This window comes from Peromyscus leucopus, chromosome 7 (genome assembly GCF_004664715.2).
Source record: "Peromyscus leucopus breed LL Stock chromosome 7, UCI_PerLeu_2.1, whole genome shotgun sequence".
In the NCBI taxonomy this organism is placed as follows: domain Eukaryota; kingdom Metazoa; phylum Chordata; class Mammalia; order Rodentia; family Cricetidae; genus Peromyscus; species Peromyscus leucopus.
In genome coordinates, this window is record NC_051069.1 from 85,531,567 (window position 1) to 85,546,999 (window position 15,433).

Genomic DNA, 15,433 nt, shown 5'->3' on the forward strand with positions numbered 1-15,433 from the left:
CACACACACACACACACACACAAAAAAAAAACCTACCACCAATCTAGTGGCTTTACGGAACCCAGACTTACTGTCTCAAAGTCATGAAAGCCAGAGGTCTGAGATGGGCCCCACTAGGCTGCATTCCTTTCTGGAAACTCCAGCAGAAAAATCTGTGTGCTTTTTTTTTTTTTTTTTTCCTTTTTCAGCTTCCAGAATTTGCCTGAATTCTTTGGCTCATGGCCTCCCTCATCTTAAAAACCAGTAAGAGCTGGCTGAATATTTCTCACCCTCTCTTTCCCTTTCTTCTTCCCAGTTACAAAGACACTTATGATTGAACTGGGCTTGCCTTAATAGCCCAGAATAGCCTCTCAGTTTAAGGTCTGCCTTAATCCCTCCTTGCCATATACACAACATGTCGTGAAGTTAGGACGTGGATATCTTCATGGACTCTATTGCCTAACACATGTGTGTGCTGTGTGTGTGCACACACAGAATAAATGTATCAAGATGTTAACAAATGAGTTAATAAACGAAGGACATATATTAAGCAACTTTTGTAGGTTTAAATTTTTTCAAGATGAAAAGTCTCATTTGGAAAAAATAAACGTCTCCCAATAATGATGAGTTATTTTAAGCAACCACAAATATACAACCCGTCATGTGAAATTCAAAAGCTCTTAAAAGTGACTCCTCCCCTCAACCATTCTTTATAACCCCACCCTATTGGGAACTTTCAGCCCTTTTACTCCTTCTCCATGGAAACCACGTTTCACCACAAATGCCTGCATCCTTCTGCTCGGTCCACACTGCTTTACCTGTTCATGTGCTGGGTCTCTGGTCAGGTGCCCGGATGTAAATAGGGACAAAGCCCTGTCCTCTTGGAGCTCCGTGAGCCAACCAGCCCAGGAGATGGGTAGGGTGTGACCAGCAGGTGGGGACAGAGGAGGCGCTGGAGAGAGCGGCTTCCAGAAATGCCACATCAGGTTGTTCCTTCTATGGGCATCATGGGAAAGTGTTTAGGGGTTTAGAGCTTCCTTGAGGTCAGGAAGTCAAGGACAAACTACTACAGATCCAGAACCCTCAGCCCAACAATGGTGAGACGAGGCTTGGCAGTTCTTACAGGAGGGTGTGGAAGCAGATCCTTCCTCAACTGCCTTCCAGCCCCAGAGGATACCATGCCGCTCAGAGTCCTTGAGATGGAGGACCCAGGCTCCTGGGTCTCTAGAAACTAAGTGATAATAAGTAAATATCTTATTATCTAATATCTGAGTGAAGTCTGAGGGTAGTTAGTTATGGGGTGATAGAAAAGAAATATATTCTCTCCTGCCTAAGATGACTATATCAAGAATTTTTTGTTTATCATTCTCTTGGCTTTCTGTACCATACTGACAGGAACCTTGCTTGCCTAAATACATTGTTGCATTTTGCGGGTTTGATCTTTCAGCTGTGGCTTACTTTTCTGTTTACTGATATGATTTAGTTTTCTTATTCAAAATCAGGTCCTGGACTGAGTCAGCCTCGTCCTGGAGTTCATTCATTTTCCCTCATGTGAATTTCTCCATTCTCCTATTCTTGGACACAGAGAGTGTTTTCACTGTTTTGCTATGGCAACCCGGCTGCTATGAACATTCTTGTGTGACTCCTGGAACATCTGAGCTATGTTTTCTCTGGGGTCTGTGTCTAGGAGCGAACTGGCCAGGTCCTATGCTGTTAGCATCAACTGTACAACACATATTTTTCCAGTGTTGACACAGCCTCACTGTAGACAACTGCAGCAACTAAGAATTCCTTTGTCCCCCATCTACTTCATACTGTCTGATTTATTAATTTGTGCATTTCTGGAAGGTTTAAAAATCACATTTCATTGCAATTTAACTTGCTGTTTCGTAATTGCCACTAAGATGAACTTCCCCACCCCACCCCCACCCCCAGAATTTATTATGGTTTGATTCTCCTGTAAAATGCCTACTTAGAACTTTTGTCCAGATTTTTATTGGGTTGCTTTAGCTGACTGATTCATAGAAGTTTTTATGTATTCTGATTCTATCCCTTGACAGTTATATGAATTGCGAATATTTCCAGGCTTTGGATTAGATTTTCCTTTTTGTGAAGTACTTTGAGGAAAAGGAGTTCTGAAGTTTAATGCAGACTAATTTACCAGTCATTTCCTGTCTGCTGTGCACTTAAATACTGTGCTCAGAAAAGCCTTTCTCCCACCAGTCTACACGGACTGTTCTATGATTTCTTAAACTTGTAAAAGGTCAGCCTGCCCTAGTTAGGTCTAATCCACCTGGGAGGGATTCTCGGGCACGAGAGGTGCACCAACTGGAGATGAATGTCCAGTTTGCTGTCTTCTCACATGGATAACCACTGAGCTATTACCATTTTGTTGGATGGTCCGTCCAGTTTTTATCATGCTATTTATGACCCAAATACATTTTCTTTTCTCCTTTTAAGTGTTTTGTTACGTAGTCCAGGCTGGCTTCAACCTCTCAATCTCCTGCCCAAGCCTTCCAAGTGCTGGGGCAGCGGGCATGCACACCACACCCATCTTCCATGAGGATGCTGTGTGAAGCACGCGTGTCTGTTCCTGGTGCCACCTCCAGCCCCACTGCCTCCTCTAGATCCGCTTTCAAGCCGTGTGGTCTCTGATGATCCCAGACTTTATAATTGCAACACCACTTGCCTCTGCTCACCTGACAAGCATCCAGGCGATTCAGCCTTCTGTTCTACTGGTTATTTTGGATTTTCATGTGTTCATGGGGGCATGTGCTCATATGCCTGAGTGCTTGTGGAGGTCGGAGGTCAACCTCAGGTGTCCTTCAAGGAACACCTTGTTTTTTGAGACAAGGTCTCTCACTGGGTCTTGATGAGTAGACTAGGCTGGCTAGTCAGTGAGGCTCAGAGATCCATCCCCCTAATGATGGGAAAATATTTTTGAATCAAGGAAAATTGTCTCCTATCTCTAGTTTGATTAAGTAATTGTGAGCAAACACCAGGTTTTGTTGAATGCTTTTCCATGAGGATATGTTTTTTCTTCACTAAACTTCAGATTTTTTTTGTTTTTTGTTTTTTTGAGACAGGGTTTCTTTGTGTAGCCTTGGCTGCCCTGGAACTCACTCTCTATAGACAGCCTGGCCTCGAAATCACAGAGATCCACCTGCCTCTGCCTCCTGAGTGCTGGAATCAAAGGCATGCACCACCACCAAATGGCCAGATGTGGTAAATTTAACAATAAATGAACCTGGAATTCTGGAGATTAAGCCAATTTTGTCAAGACTTGCCATCTTTTTACAAAAAAACACCAGGAAGAGAGCTGACAAGATGGTTCAGTGTTTAAGTGTACAGAGGATGTGACACCCTCCTCTGATTTCTGCAGGTATATGCATGCATACATAGACACACATACATAATAGACTTTTTTTAATGTCATGAATGCCAGGCATGGTAGGTCAGATTTGTAATCCTACCATTCAGCAGACAGAGGCAGGTGGCTCTAAGTTGGAGACCAGCCTGGTCTACATAAATAGTTCCTGGCCAGACTGAGTTACAAAGATCCTCTTTCAAAAGAAACTGTGCTGAGCAGTGGTGGTGCATGCCTTTAATCCCAGCACTTGGGAGGCAGAGGCAGGCAGATCTCTGTGAGTTCGAGGCCTGCCTGGGCTACCAAGTGAGTTCCAGGAAAAGGTACAAAGCTACACAGAGAAACCCTGTCTTGAAAAACAAAACAAACAAAACAAAGAACCAAAACCAAAAAGACCTTTTAAAAGCCAGGAACCACTTCAGTTTGCTCCAAGTCCATGAGTCAGATCTACCTGCAGCTTTTCTTACCACTTTCATATCAAGATATACTAATCCAAAGGATGGCCTTGTTTCCTACCCTCTGGTAAAATGTGTGTATTTGGAATGATCTGGTCCTTGTGTGGCTGGTAAAACATGATTAAAAACCTTCAAGGATGCTTGTAGGTGCAAGTATTAATAGTTTTGGTGATCCTTATAATTTGCAATTTTCTTAACATTTCCACGATCATACAATTAGCATTTTGCTTTTTCTTTTTGCAACAGCAATCCAAAATCTAGTGGCTTAAGCAGGTTTTATTTTTCTTGAGTATCAGAAGTGGATTGTTTATGGAGTGCTGTGGCAGCTCCATTGTGCTGTGTGGCACTCAGATCTCTTAGTCTTTCTGCTCAGTCCCATAGTGTATGTTGTGACTGCTCTGTCACTGGCTGGTTGGCTTAAGGCATGATGGGTCTCATTCCAGGCAAAATGAAATAAAGAAAGGAACAAGATATGGGCAGTGTTGAGATAAACATTATTTTGTTTAATAACATTTTTATTTTATGTTCATTGGTGTTTTGCCTGCATGTCTGTCTGAGGGTGTCAGAAACCCTGGAACTGAAGTTACAGACAGGTGCAAGCCACCATGTGGGTGTTGGGAATTGAACATGGGTCTCCTAGAAGGGCAGTCGGTGTTCTTAACTACTGAGCCATGTCTCCAGCCCAGGCACATCATTTTATTCATTGTCAAAACTGTGGCGACAAGCACACTAAATGGGTATACAGGATACATTGAAAAGGTACAAATACATTGACCTGGATGGCTGTTACTAAGTTCTCCAGTTGCTCTAGTGATTAGCAGGCAGCTGAAAACAAGGATGAAAACCAGAGGAGTAGCAGCAACATGAAACGAACTGACTTCCAAGACTAAATGCCTAACCAGATAGGTCTAGTATGTCCAGGATCAGAGCTGTGACTTCGTAGGAACAGGATAAATCATCTAGCAGTGATATGTCTGAAAAACTTTAATTCCTACCCTAGTGCTCAAAACAGGTACTGTAGCCAAGTATTCACCCCCATACAGATGGAAGGATCCCTGGGTCCAACAGTATGGGCCTGTCAGGTCTGATGTAGCTAGTGCTGCCACCCAGTGGCAGTCTTAATGGAGGCTGAAGCTAAGTGCCAAGCATGGTACCATTTCTTGAGACCAGGAAACCACTTACAGGGTCTTGCATTTGAGAAGGTTCAGGAATAACAGAATTAGACTTGAATTTCATGTTTGATATTTCTGCTTGCCTCATCAACACCACCATTTGAGAACTAAGAATGCAGTCTCCATGTCAAACTGGGGGCCACTTTACAGGGAAGGAAGTGTGGGAGATGGGCCTGTGACCACAGAACCCTTGTATTATACAAGGTACCACCTCAGCTTCTGGCCTTAAAGGTCATTGCAATGGTCTAGAGAAGGTCCATCTGAAACTTTAACCCATAAGTAACACTCCACTACATGAGACACCAAAGTGGTATGTGCACACGAAGATCAAAGATGGTGTGGTTCATTCTGCATGCCCACTGACGGCAACCTCATCATCTTTCATCTGGTGTATATATGCTTTCTTATCAGTCTCAACTGATATTTAAAAAATGTAGCTGTTGATGTTACAGTTCATCTTCTATTTAATTGACGTTACTATCACCTTTCCTTCCTTCTATTTAGGAATTAATTTCATCTTTTTCTAGCTTAAGGTAGCAACTTACATCATTGATTCTGTGTCTTTCCCTTAATGCAACAGTTTAAGTGGTTCTCTACCCTTTGGGCATATTCTTTTCTGAAAATTTATGTTTTTACTATTGTTTACTTCAAAATTGTTTCCTAACAGATCTCATGACCTCTTTTTTGATAACTGTGTTACTTAGAAGTAGTATGCTGTTTAATTTCAAGTATTGGGGAGGCTATTCCAGGTATCTTTATTCCTTCCTAAAGTGATTTTTTTAAAATTTATTAAGACTTCCTATGACTACCTTGGTGAATACACTATGTTCATTTAAAAGATTGTTGTTATCTAGAGTATTCTATAAATGTTGACTAGATCAAATTGCTTGAGTGTTGCTTGTAACATCTATAAACTGACTGTTTTATCAAGATGGTGCTGATATATTCAACCTTTAAATTTTGGTTTTATTCCTTTTAGATGTTTTTGTGTATGCATGGCTGCTTGCATGTATGTGTGTATTACATATGTGTCTGCTGTCTGTGGAGGCAAGAAGGGGGCACTAGAACCCCTAGAACTGGAGTCATATAGACTGTTTTAAGATACCATGTAGGTGATGGGAATTGAACCCAGGTCCTCTATACAAGGATAGCCAGTGCTTTTAACTACTGAGCCATCTCTCCAGGCTGACATTTTTATTCTTAAGAGCATATTTACAGAAATATCTTGACATTCACCAGATAAGGTCCCACCTCAATCCACATGACCTTGGCTGAGTTCTATGGCCCCACAGGACAATTCATATTTGGTCACAAGGGGAGTTTGGGACCCATGGGACGAGGCTCAGCATTCACCACCTGAATTGCAGAAGCCCACACTGGCGCCACTCTGGCAAACCCCCACTACCGGGCGCCCAGGCAAACAACTGGGAGCGGGCAGGAATGGGGCTATTGTCCCACTGTGTTTTACTTAGCCTCTCTCCTCCTTCTTGGTGGTTGTGCACGCTCAAATAAGTAAAATGTAATTTTTTAAAAACAGAGAAACTATCGGGCATGTACCAACTTAACAGTAAACACCACCACACTGGATGATGAATGAAAAACTGAAATCAAGAAGGAAATTTTAAAAAATTCCCAGAGAAAGAATGATTATGAAAACACAGCATCCTTAAGTCCATGGAAAATAATGAAGGCAGTCCTAAGAGAACAGTTTATCGATACTGGTTCCTACAGTAAGAAATTAGAGACCTGGGGGGTGGGGGTGGGGGTGGAGAGAAACTGTGGTTGGTATGTAAAATGAATAAAAAAATAAATTAAAAAGAAATAAGCAATGATCCCTTTTAATATTGTTTTATTTCTGTGGGAAAAGAAAATGCCAGACATGCCTTTGACCACATAAATGACTAAAGTAAAAAATCTGTAAATGTTTTAATTTCCTAACTCAATTAATATTCAGGAATTTCATTTAATGAACTAGATATGAGAATCCCTACATTGAACTAATCTTGGAAGAAGAAAAGGGAAGAAAAAGATTAAACTATGCATTAAGACATTAGAAATGAAAAGTCTCAGAGATGTGATAGACAAATGCAGTCATGGGAAAAATAAAATCCTTCACAGAGGGAGGAGCATTTGAGTTGGAAAAAAAAAATTAGAGACATCTCAAATGAATTACTTAATGATTCAACTTAGGGCCTTGGAAAAACAAAAATAAGCCAAACTCCGTATCAGTACATGGGAAAAAAATGATATCAGGGAAGAAATTAATGTAATAGAAACAATAACAGAATGAAACAAAGTTGATTTGAACAGCTAAATGGAGTTGTTAAAGCCTTAGCCAGACCAGAAGAAATAGGAATCACAAAACAAATGAAAAGGGGGGCCATAACAGGAGATACTGGTGAAATTTATAACATCATTAGGTCTGAACTTAAACACTTGCATTCCATTGAATTGGAAATGCTGTTAGAAATGGATGACCTACAAAAATACCCTGAAGATGAATAGTTATGTAGTTGTAATTTAAGGTCCAGATGGATTCACTGGTGAGTTTTATCAGAACTTCCAAGAATAAAACCAGTGTTTCTCTAAATATCCTACAAGACAGAACAGGAAAAAGCATTACCAAACTCTTCTATGATGCTACTATTAACGTGATACCAAACACAGACAAAAAAAAAAATGTGACAAATGAAAATTTCAGAACAGACACAAACATTCTCAACAAACTACTTGCAAACAGAATTCAAGAATACATTTAAAAAAGATCATTCACAATTACCAAGCTGGGTTTACTTAGTCCAGACATGCAGAGATGGCTCAATATATATATATCAGTATGTTATCCCCTTCATATTAAAAGTCCTAAAGACACTCAGAACAGAGGGAACCTATCTCACCATCATGAAGGCTACATGACAAACTTGTATTTTGTTAATGTAACACAAAGGCATCCATTTTCTGTTTTCTTATTCAATTGCACTAGAAGTCTTAAACTAGGATAAGCAAAGGAAAACTAGCCGGAAAGGAAGAGGTTCAAGTGCAAGCACCTCCACTTGTGGATGATAGGATTCTACACAAGAGACTCTAAGACACCACCAGAAAACTCTTACAACTGATGAAGATGCTCAGCAAAATGGATGGATAATAGAATTAACATAAAACTCAGCAGCCTCCCACATACAAATAATGTTTTTGAGGAGGCAATAAAGAAAACAATTCCACTAATTTAACAAAGGACAGGAAAGATCTGCACAATGGAAATGTCTGAGTTTTACAAGTTGTACAAACATGACACTGAGTCTGAGAAAGCATAAATCCATTCTTTTCCCTGCCACAGCTCTTTTGACGTTTAGTAAGACACATACACCCACACTCCAACCCCTTAGCATGAGACATGAATTAAATCCACCAATCTCAACTGTTATTTTGTTAGTGCACCTTTGGTGTGAAGAATGCTGCCAGCCACGGACACAGGACCAACTTGACCTGGCTTCCATGCCTGGAAAACCATGCCATGTTTGTGGTTGACGGGGACTCGGGGCAATCTTACAGTTGTAAAGTGGGTAGGCACTAGGTGCACAATTCAGTTAAAAACAACAACTATTATTATGTGTGTATGTGCGGGAGCGGGAGCAAGTACCATGGTGTGCATGGAGAAGTCAGAGGACAACTTGCAAGAATTGGAAGTTTTTTGTGTTCCACCATGTGAATCTCAAGGACTTAACCCAGGAGGTCAGGCTTGGCAGCAAGTACCTCCACCTGCTTAGCCATCTTGCCTGCCCACTAACATCTATTTTACCTACGGCACCTACTATGTATGGATTCACTTGGTTATTCTACAAGCCCTTTGGGTTAAAAAATATTGATGCAAAAATGTTACAACCCAAAGCGCATCAATTTATCTAATCAGACTCAAATTGTTCAATGTTCTCTAAATTGGATGTTTTGATACATGAAAATCACTGGACTCAAACATCAACAGACTTGTAGGACCATATAAGAACAGGTATTCTTTACCAGGATATGAAGGAGTTATACTACCTGACCTTTTGATACCATTAGGTCTACAGGTAGGCAGTTCACTGTATGAATAGAAGAGCTTAATGCCTAACTCAGAGAGCAATGCAATCTGTTCTACACACAGTACAATGATTGTATCTTTACCATAACAAAGTATTAAGATAGATATTTTAAAAACCACATTTTCAAAAGCATTTTAATTTTTTGAATTTTAATTCAAGTACAAGTCAGCTAGTTAACATAAATACAGAATAAATGCACATCATCTGCAGCCATGTACAAAAATGCAACAACAGCAACACTCATATGAAAGGGCAAAACTCATCAGCTCTTTTAAAGCTGACTAAACGATGAGTGATCGGTATAATTTAATTCACATCCACTGGGGTACATTCAAAAAGTTCAACATAACTGAGCAGAATTAGACTTTTAGTTTCTAAAATGGGTATCATAAAAATCAAGGTACAATTAAGGAGAAACAAAGTTACGGCAGAGAAGGTATATGAGGGGGCAGAAAGCATACTTCATTTCATATGGTAAAATTCTGTCCCATTTAAATCAGATCTATCTATCTTCTTAGGAATGTTAAAAGTCATGATCAATGAGGATAAAGGAGCTATGTATTAGCCCTACAGGGGTCCCTATTTAACACTAGCAGTTTGGACAGAAGAGCATGTAAACCGAGAGGTATGAACAAAGTCCTTAGAGAAATGGGAGATTGATTCCTACCACTTAAGTTCTTCAGATTGAAACTACTATTTCGTGGTGACTTTCAAAAAAGCCACTTTAGTGAACACCCCAAATTGTGCTCATCCTAACAAGGAGACGTCCAGGTTTAGGAGACAAAAGGCCGGGCTAAATGACCTAATGATGCTGCCATGGTTTCAGAATTACAAGCCAGCTTGAGCCCCCTCTGGTGAATCCGGCTGGTTCTACAGTCACATAATGAAAACTGGGACAGATTTGTTGAGCCTGAAGGGGTGGGTCTGTAATGCCAGCACTTAGTAGGCAGAGGTCGGAGAATCCAGAGTTCAAGGTCATCTTGAACAACAAGAGACCCTATCACAAAACAAACAGAAAACAAAGACAGAAGTTTGGTGGTAGGTCATTCATTGGAAGTTTAAAGCACTGTATGGTATCCCCACAGCTCAGCAACTCAACACCTGGAACAGCCACAGCTCAAGCCTCTGAGGCACAGCAGCAGCCGAGTTCCTGCTGTGTGAGGGTCTGCTTCTAGTAGCTATTGCTCCGCCTGACTAAGTCCAGTTTCCTGAGAAGACCGTAACAGAAGTATACAACAAGGTACACACTAGCTCTCTAAGACCTTTTTAGAAGATTATCTGATTGGAAACTGTTTTTAAAAAACAATGCTCTGAGTATGCACAGCTTTTTAAACATTACAATTGACTTAAGAAAATCTTCAAAGAAACACTTTAAAGACAAACTATATGTAACACATATATATGGTTTTTTTTTTTAAATTATCTGTCATAAACTATGGAGACAGTACTAAGGATAAAAACAAAACAGACCTCACTGCTCCTTTCCAAGGATTGCTTTCCAAGTCAGTACTAAGACTCTAACCACCCACTTTCCTGCAGAACACACACCAACACTTTAAAAGCTGGGCACAACGCACTAGAGGTTAATGGTATGTTTTTGCAAAATACAGAATAATACATGTTCATCCTTGAAGGACACTTATTATGGATTTGCTCCAACTACACAAGCTGTTCCTTAGCTGCTGGTTTTCTTGCCACTCTTCACCATCTGAGATCTCTGTAACTCAGGAGAACCTGAGTTACACAACACAACTAAGAGTTATGGATCTTCACAGAGCAAATGGCACTGTATTAGGCAGTATCAATGGCACCTGAAGAGGCAATAATCGCTCTAGTCTGAGACCTTCTCTACAGATTTAAGTTAAACCCCCAGGTGAGGATTTATTTTTGGTATGTTCCATGTAATAAATGTCAAAGCTGCAGTAATTCCAAAGATAACAATCTGAACTTGCCTTTGGTCTCCAAATAGACTGGAATATTATAAATTCCAATTGAGCACCTCAAAAACATCCAGTTATTGATTACAAAGAAGTCAAGGTGAGAAATTTAAGAGGGCATTAAACTTCATTTGTGACAGCAGAGAAAGCTTTCAATGGCATGTGGCTTTTTCCATAATATTGTGGCATTACACAGTACACAGCACACTTAAAATACTATAAGATCTCCAAAACATATCTAAAAATCCAGAAAAATATTATGAATACTGTTTCTGCCTAATATATAACAATGTTAAAAAAATGAACATGAATCCTCTCCTAATTCTTACCCTCTTAAAAGGCCACAAAGTGCATTCACACAGTCATTCTGAATTGAGAAAGCCATTGCACAAAAATGTAAGGTTAAGGGACACTGATGAGTACCACAGTGGAGTTTAACTGTGGAAGTTTTATATACCAGTAGAGCAACATCCACTGGAAATCTACAGTATTCCAGCAAACACCTTCATAATGGCCATACAGAATACAATTAAGTGTTAAAAGGTGTCGCTGACTCAATAGCAAAATTTAAAAACTATATCCTGTTAACGCACTGAACTAAAATTAGCCTGACTTTATGATAGAGCATTCAGGAAACTAGGACAGAGTAAATTTGTCCAGTGCAGCACACTCAGTGACAGACTCTTGGCCAACTAAGATTCGCTGCATCGCACAGCTGAGGACCTCTTTCTGTAATATTTATATTGTCCTAAATATTAGTTATCACTTCAAGGAACCTATAGAGGGCAAAAGTGCAAAATTACCATTTTCTCTACCAACTAAAAATAATCTATACAGATGTGGAAATAATTTAAAGGTTAAAATTCTCAGTGTGTAAGTAAGTAGAAGAGACTCATCATTAACTTTTCTACTTTTAAAGTAAATAATAGGTGGGTATGAAAAGGTGATAATCACATTATGGCTCTATTCATGCATTATGTAACTGGAGAAGGCATGATGATATACTCTAAGTCACCGAGTCAGTATCCACTAGCTTATTTATAGTCCCAACATTAACCATGCATATTTGATGTTAATTTGAAGTTCACATTAATAATTTTAGCTGTAACCAAAACATTTTAATGATGAAAATACATGTAGTATTTAGATAATATTTCACTGGCTGTCAAAATACACTATTGATGACAAATAACTTAAAACATTGTACCAGGCAGGGCCCTCTCAGGGAAATGGTATTTACAGTATCACAGATGTCAAGTTGGACATTTGTAATTGTCACTACCACCTTTGGATACATACTTAGAGATGACTTTGTTTAGAAGCCTGAAAGAATACTCATGGAATTAACACTATATTCTGAATGTCATAAATCAATAAAAAAACAAAACAAAACCAATGTTGGTAAACAATGGTAGAGAAAATGGCAATTTTGGAAAAGGAACGCTTTTCAAAGCATTCTCTTACAGGTGGCCCAGGGTTTCTTCCCTGAAAGACTAATGTAGTGTAGTATTTTACTTCCTACAACCAAACTTCCACTCAGCCATAGTAGTTGGATGTTTCCAAACTACTGTCTCCTGTCCACCGTGCTGGCTTCAAGATTCCATGGTCCACTGTCGTCTTTTGGTCTTCCTGCGCTGTAACATGGCAGCCCATGTTGTTATCCATTGAGTAGGTAGACCACCAATTCATAGGTGGCCATCATAATGGCTGTGTTTGGAATCTGTCTCACCAGATGAGTTGTTAGACCACGGTAAAGAGACCCATAACCTTCTTCTTGAACAATCAAAGACAGTGTCTGAAAAAAAGATCTGTATTTTGTTCCTTCTTCACGTAGTCTTGTTCTTACAACTTCTGTTTAGGGAAAAAAATGAAAAATTATTTTACTGAAACATTACTCTTACCTTTCCACTCTCATCAATTGAACACATCCCTGATCTGTTCAATGTATAGCTTACTGAACCAGTAAGACTACATAAACACCAAACTAATATGGCGCAGATCAGGTAAAAGGGTGTATATACAGCATGATGAATAAATAATATTCATAAATATAGGAAAGATGAATCTAGAAAATTTTTTGGCAGGCATGTTTGATGTGCCAACATAAAATAAAATTGCTTGGGTCCTTGCAATTTAAAGACTTTAAATTTGAGATCCATTTCTGAGGTACCCTTGGTCAAATTACTTAATTTTTACATTTCTTGTTTCCAATTTGAAAATGATGGCATACCTAACACTATTAAGAACAGTGTTTTGTTATATGTCATTCAAGTCATATTTGGCACGCTCCAATTTGGAGCATGCACTTTTATCCCCCCTGCTCCTCTCTTACCATGTGGATATGCTAGGGTTGTGGCACAGGTTTTTGAGGTGGCAGCAGCTAACATCATTCTCACAAAATCTGATGCTTCTTTCACAGACTCCTCATCACTTTCCATCATAGAAGCAGTCTTACATTCCAGTAGTTTTTGCTTTATACTTTCATAAATAACAAAATGGATAACTGTCTCTGATATGCCGGCATATGAGGCAGACATGCCTCTATAAAATCCTCTTAGTCCATCTGTCTGATATACTTTACGAACACATTCAAATGCACCCATTTGCTTTTCCCCACGATTCCTGAAAGGAAAAAAGGGAAATGTTACTGTCATTAAGTACTGGAAGATTTTTATCAAAGTTGACTATATATATATATATTTTTTAACCTGTCACTCTACTAAACAATGGTCTTTTGTCAACTTATTAAGAATTTCATGGGCTGGAGAGATGGCTCAGAGGTTAAGAGCACTGACTGCTCTTCCAACAGTCCTGAGTTCAATTCCCAGCAATCACATGGTGGCTCACAACCTATAATGAGATCTGGCACCCTCTTCTGTATACATAATAAATAAATCTTAAAAAAAAAATTCAAAGTAAACATTTATTAGATTTCTTATCTTTTCTCCTAAATTTGTCCTATTAAAATGGATATTATGTAATTATCTTACCAAACACACAACACATTACACTGACTCTTCAGCCTCCCCACTCCTCAATGGGATTCAGGTGGTAGAACTCCATGTTCAAGTGTTGACTCAAGGAAGACTCAAAGTATCAAACCCCCCAATTCCTTACACTGTGATCATTCCAGTTCTAGTGATGCTCAACTTCCTTTGCATTTAGTAACACACACACACAAAAATGAGGGCTGGGCATGGTGGTGCACACTTTCATTCAGTTCCAACACTCTGGGAGGCAGAGGCTGGTAGATCTTTCTGAGTTTGAGGCCAGCCTCATTTACATAGTGAGTTCTAGGCCAGCCAGAGCTACATAATACAGACTCTGCTCTCAAAAAACAAAAACCTAACCAAACAGCCCCCAATAAAATCAAAACAAAACAAATAAACAACAACAACTGAGGGAGGAGTTCATTATGACACGGCCTCACTAAGCGAGGAGTATGACTGAGTTTCTTTCAGTTTCACCCAGGTCCACCTGAAGGTACCAGATAAACGGAAGCCTGACATCCTATGTGGTGTCCTTGGTAGTAACTTGGTAAACGATGACTCAGTCCCTAAAGTTACAAGGTGCTTACAACTCAGTATCTTTCCCAACACAATCTCCTTTAGTGCCACATAAGGGTCCAGAATCTACTCTTTCATATGTATATAACCTTGTAAAAATATTTACTGGAATACATCATAGGAATGCTACCTCCTAGCAGTGTCTTTTATACATAGGTCCCGGGATCTGAGCAATGGTCTTCACTTTAGACTAGCTACCATGTAACTTAATTAGCTGTTGGGAGGCCCTTACAACTCATACAGGTAGGTAGAGTAACACTTCTCTGGCTTGGTCAACCGATTAGCCTACAATAAAAAGCACATAAAACTCTAACATATATGCAGTTCTCTTCTTTAGTTTGTCTCATTATCAACTGTTATATAACTTTTTGCTTGTGATGGGAGATCCACACTTCAATATGAAGCAAAAGCAACAATAAATACTCAGCAGCTAGCCCTCCCAGCAGCGGAAAGTGCTATTCAGGATGCCAGGTAAGATGTTTCAACCAGATCTTACTCAGCTGTAGACCCTGTGGGCAACAACACTGATTGGCTAGGCAAGTTGAACCTACTGGTACAATACTGGCAAGTCTATTTCAGGGGATACCCAATCTGCTTTCTGACTGAATGTGAGGCTCTCTGCATAGGAAAGATTCACATCTGGTTCTGAAAACTGGTCAAGACTTCATGGCTAAGCGGGGAAGCGACTTGTGTTTTGCTAAGTGGACATAGTATGCCTGTCAAATTGCCTTCTAAATAACTATGCTCATGTCCATAGAAGAATGCTGATGTCAGCTTCTTTTTGTAAAGGTGAGCAGTGACTACAAGACTGGTCTAAGTACCAAGAATAAATGACTGCTGAATGCTCAGCTATAAACGGGACATAACCCCCTCCA

At 39.6% G+C, this 15,433-nt stretch overlaps 1 protein-coding gene across 1 annotated transcript in view; it reads right to left on the minus strand.

Annotated features, from left to right (window-relative positions):
* Positions 1 to 9,171: 9,171 nt before the first annotated feature.
* Positions 9,172 to 15,433, minus strand: part of Slc25a36 (solute carrier family 25 member 36) — a 33,835-nt gene continuing 27,573 nt past the window's right edge. The window contains exons 6-7 of the mRNA XM_028866048.2: positions 13,325 to 13,614; positions 9,172 to 12,843 (exon numbers count right to left, since the gene is read on the minus strand). Of these exons, the coding sequence (XP_028721881.1) occupies positions 12,650 to 12,843; positions 13,325 to 13,614 (484 nt within the window). The 3' untranslated portion in view covers positions 9,172 to 12,649. The remainder of the gene's footprint in view (positions 12,844 to 13,324; positions 13,615 to 15,433) is intronic.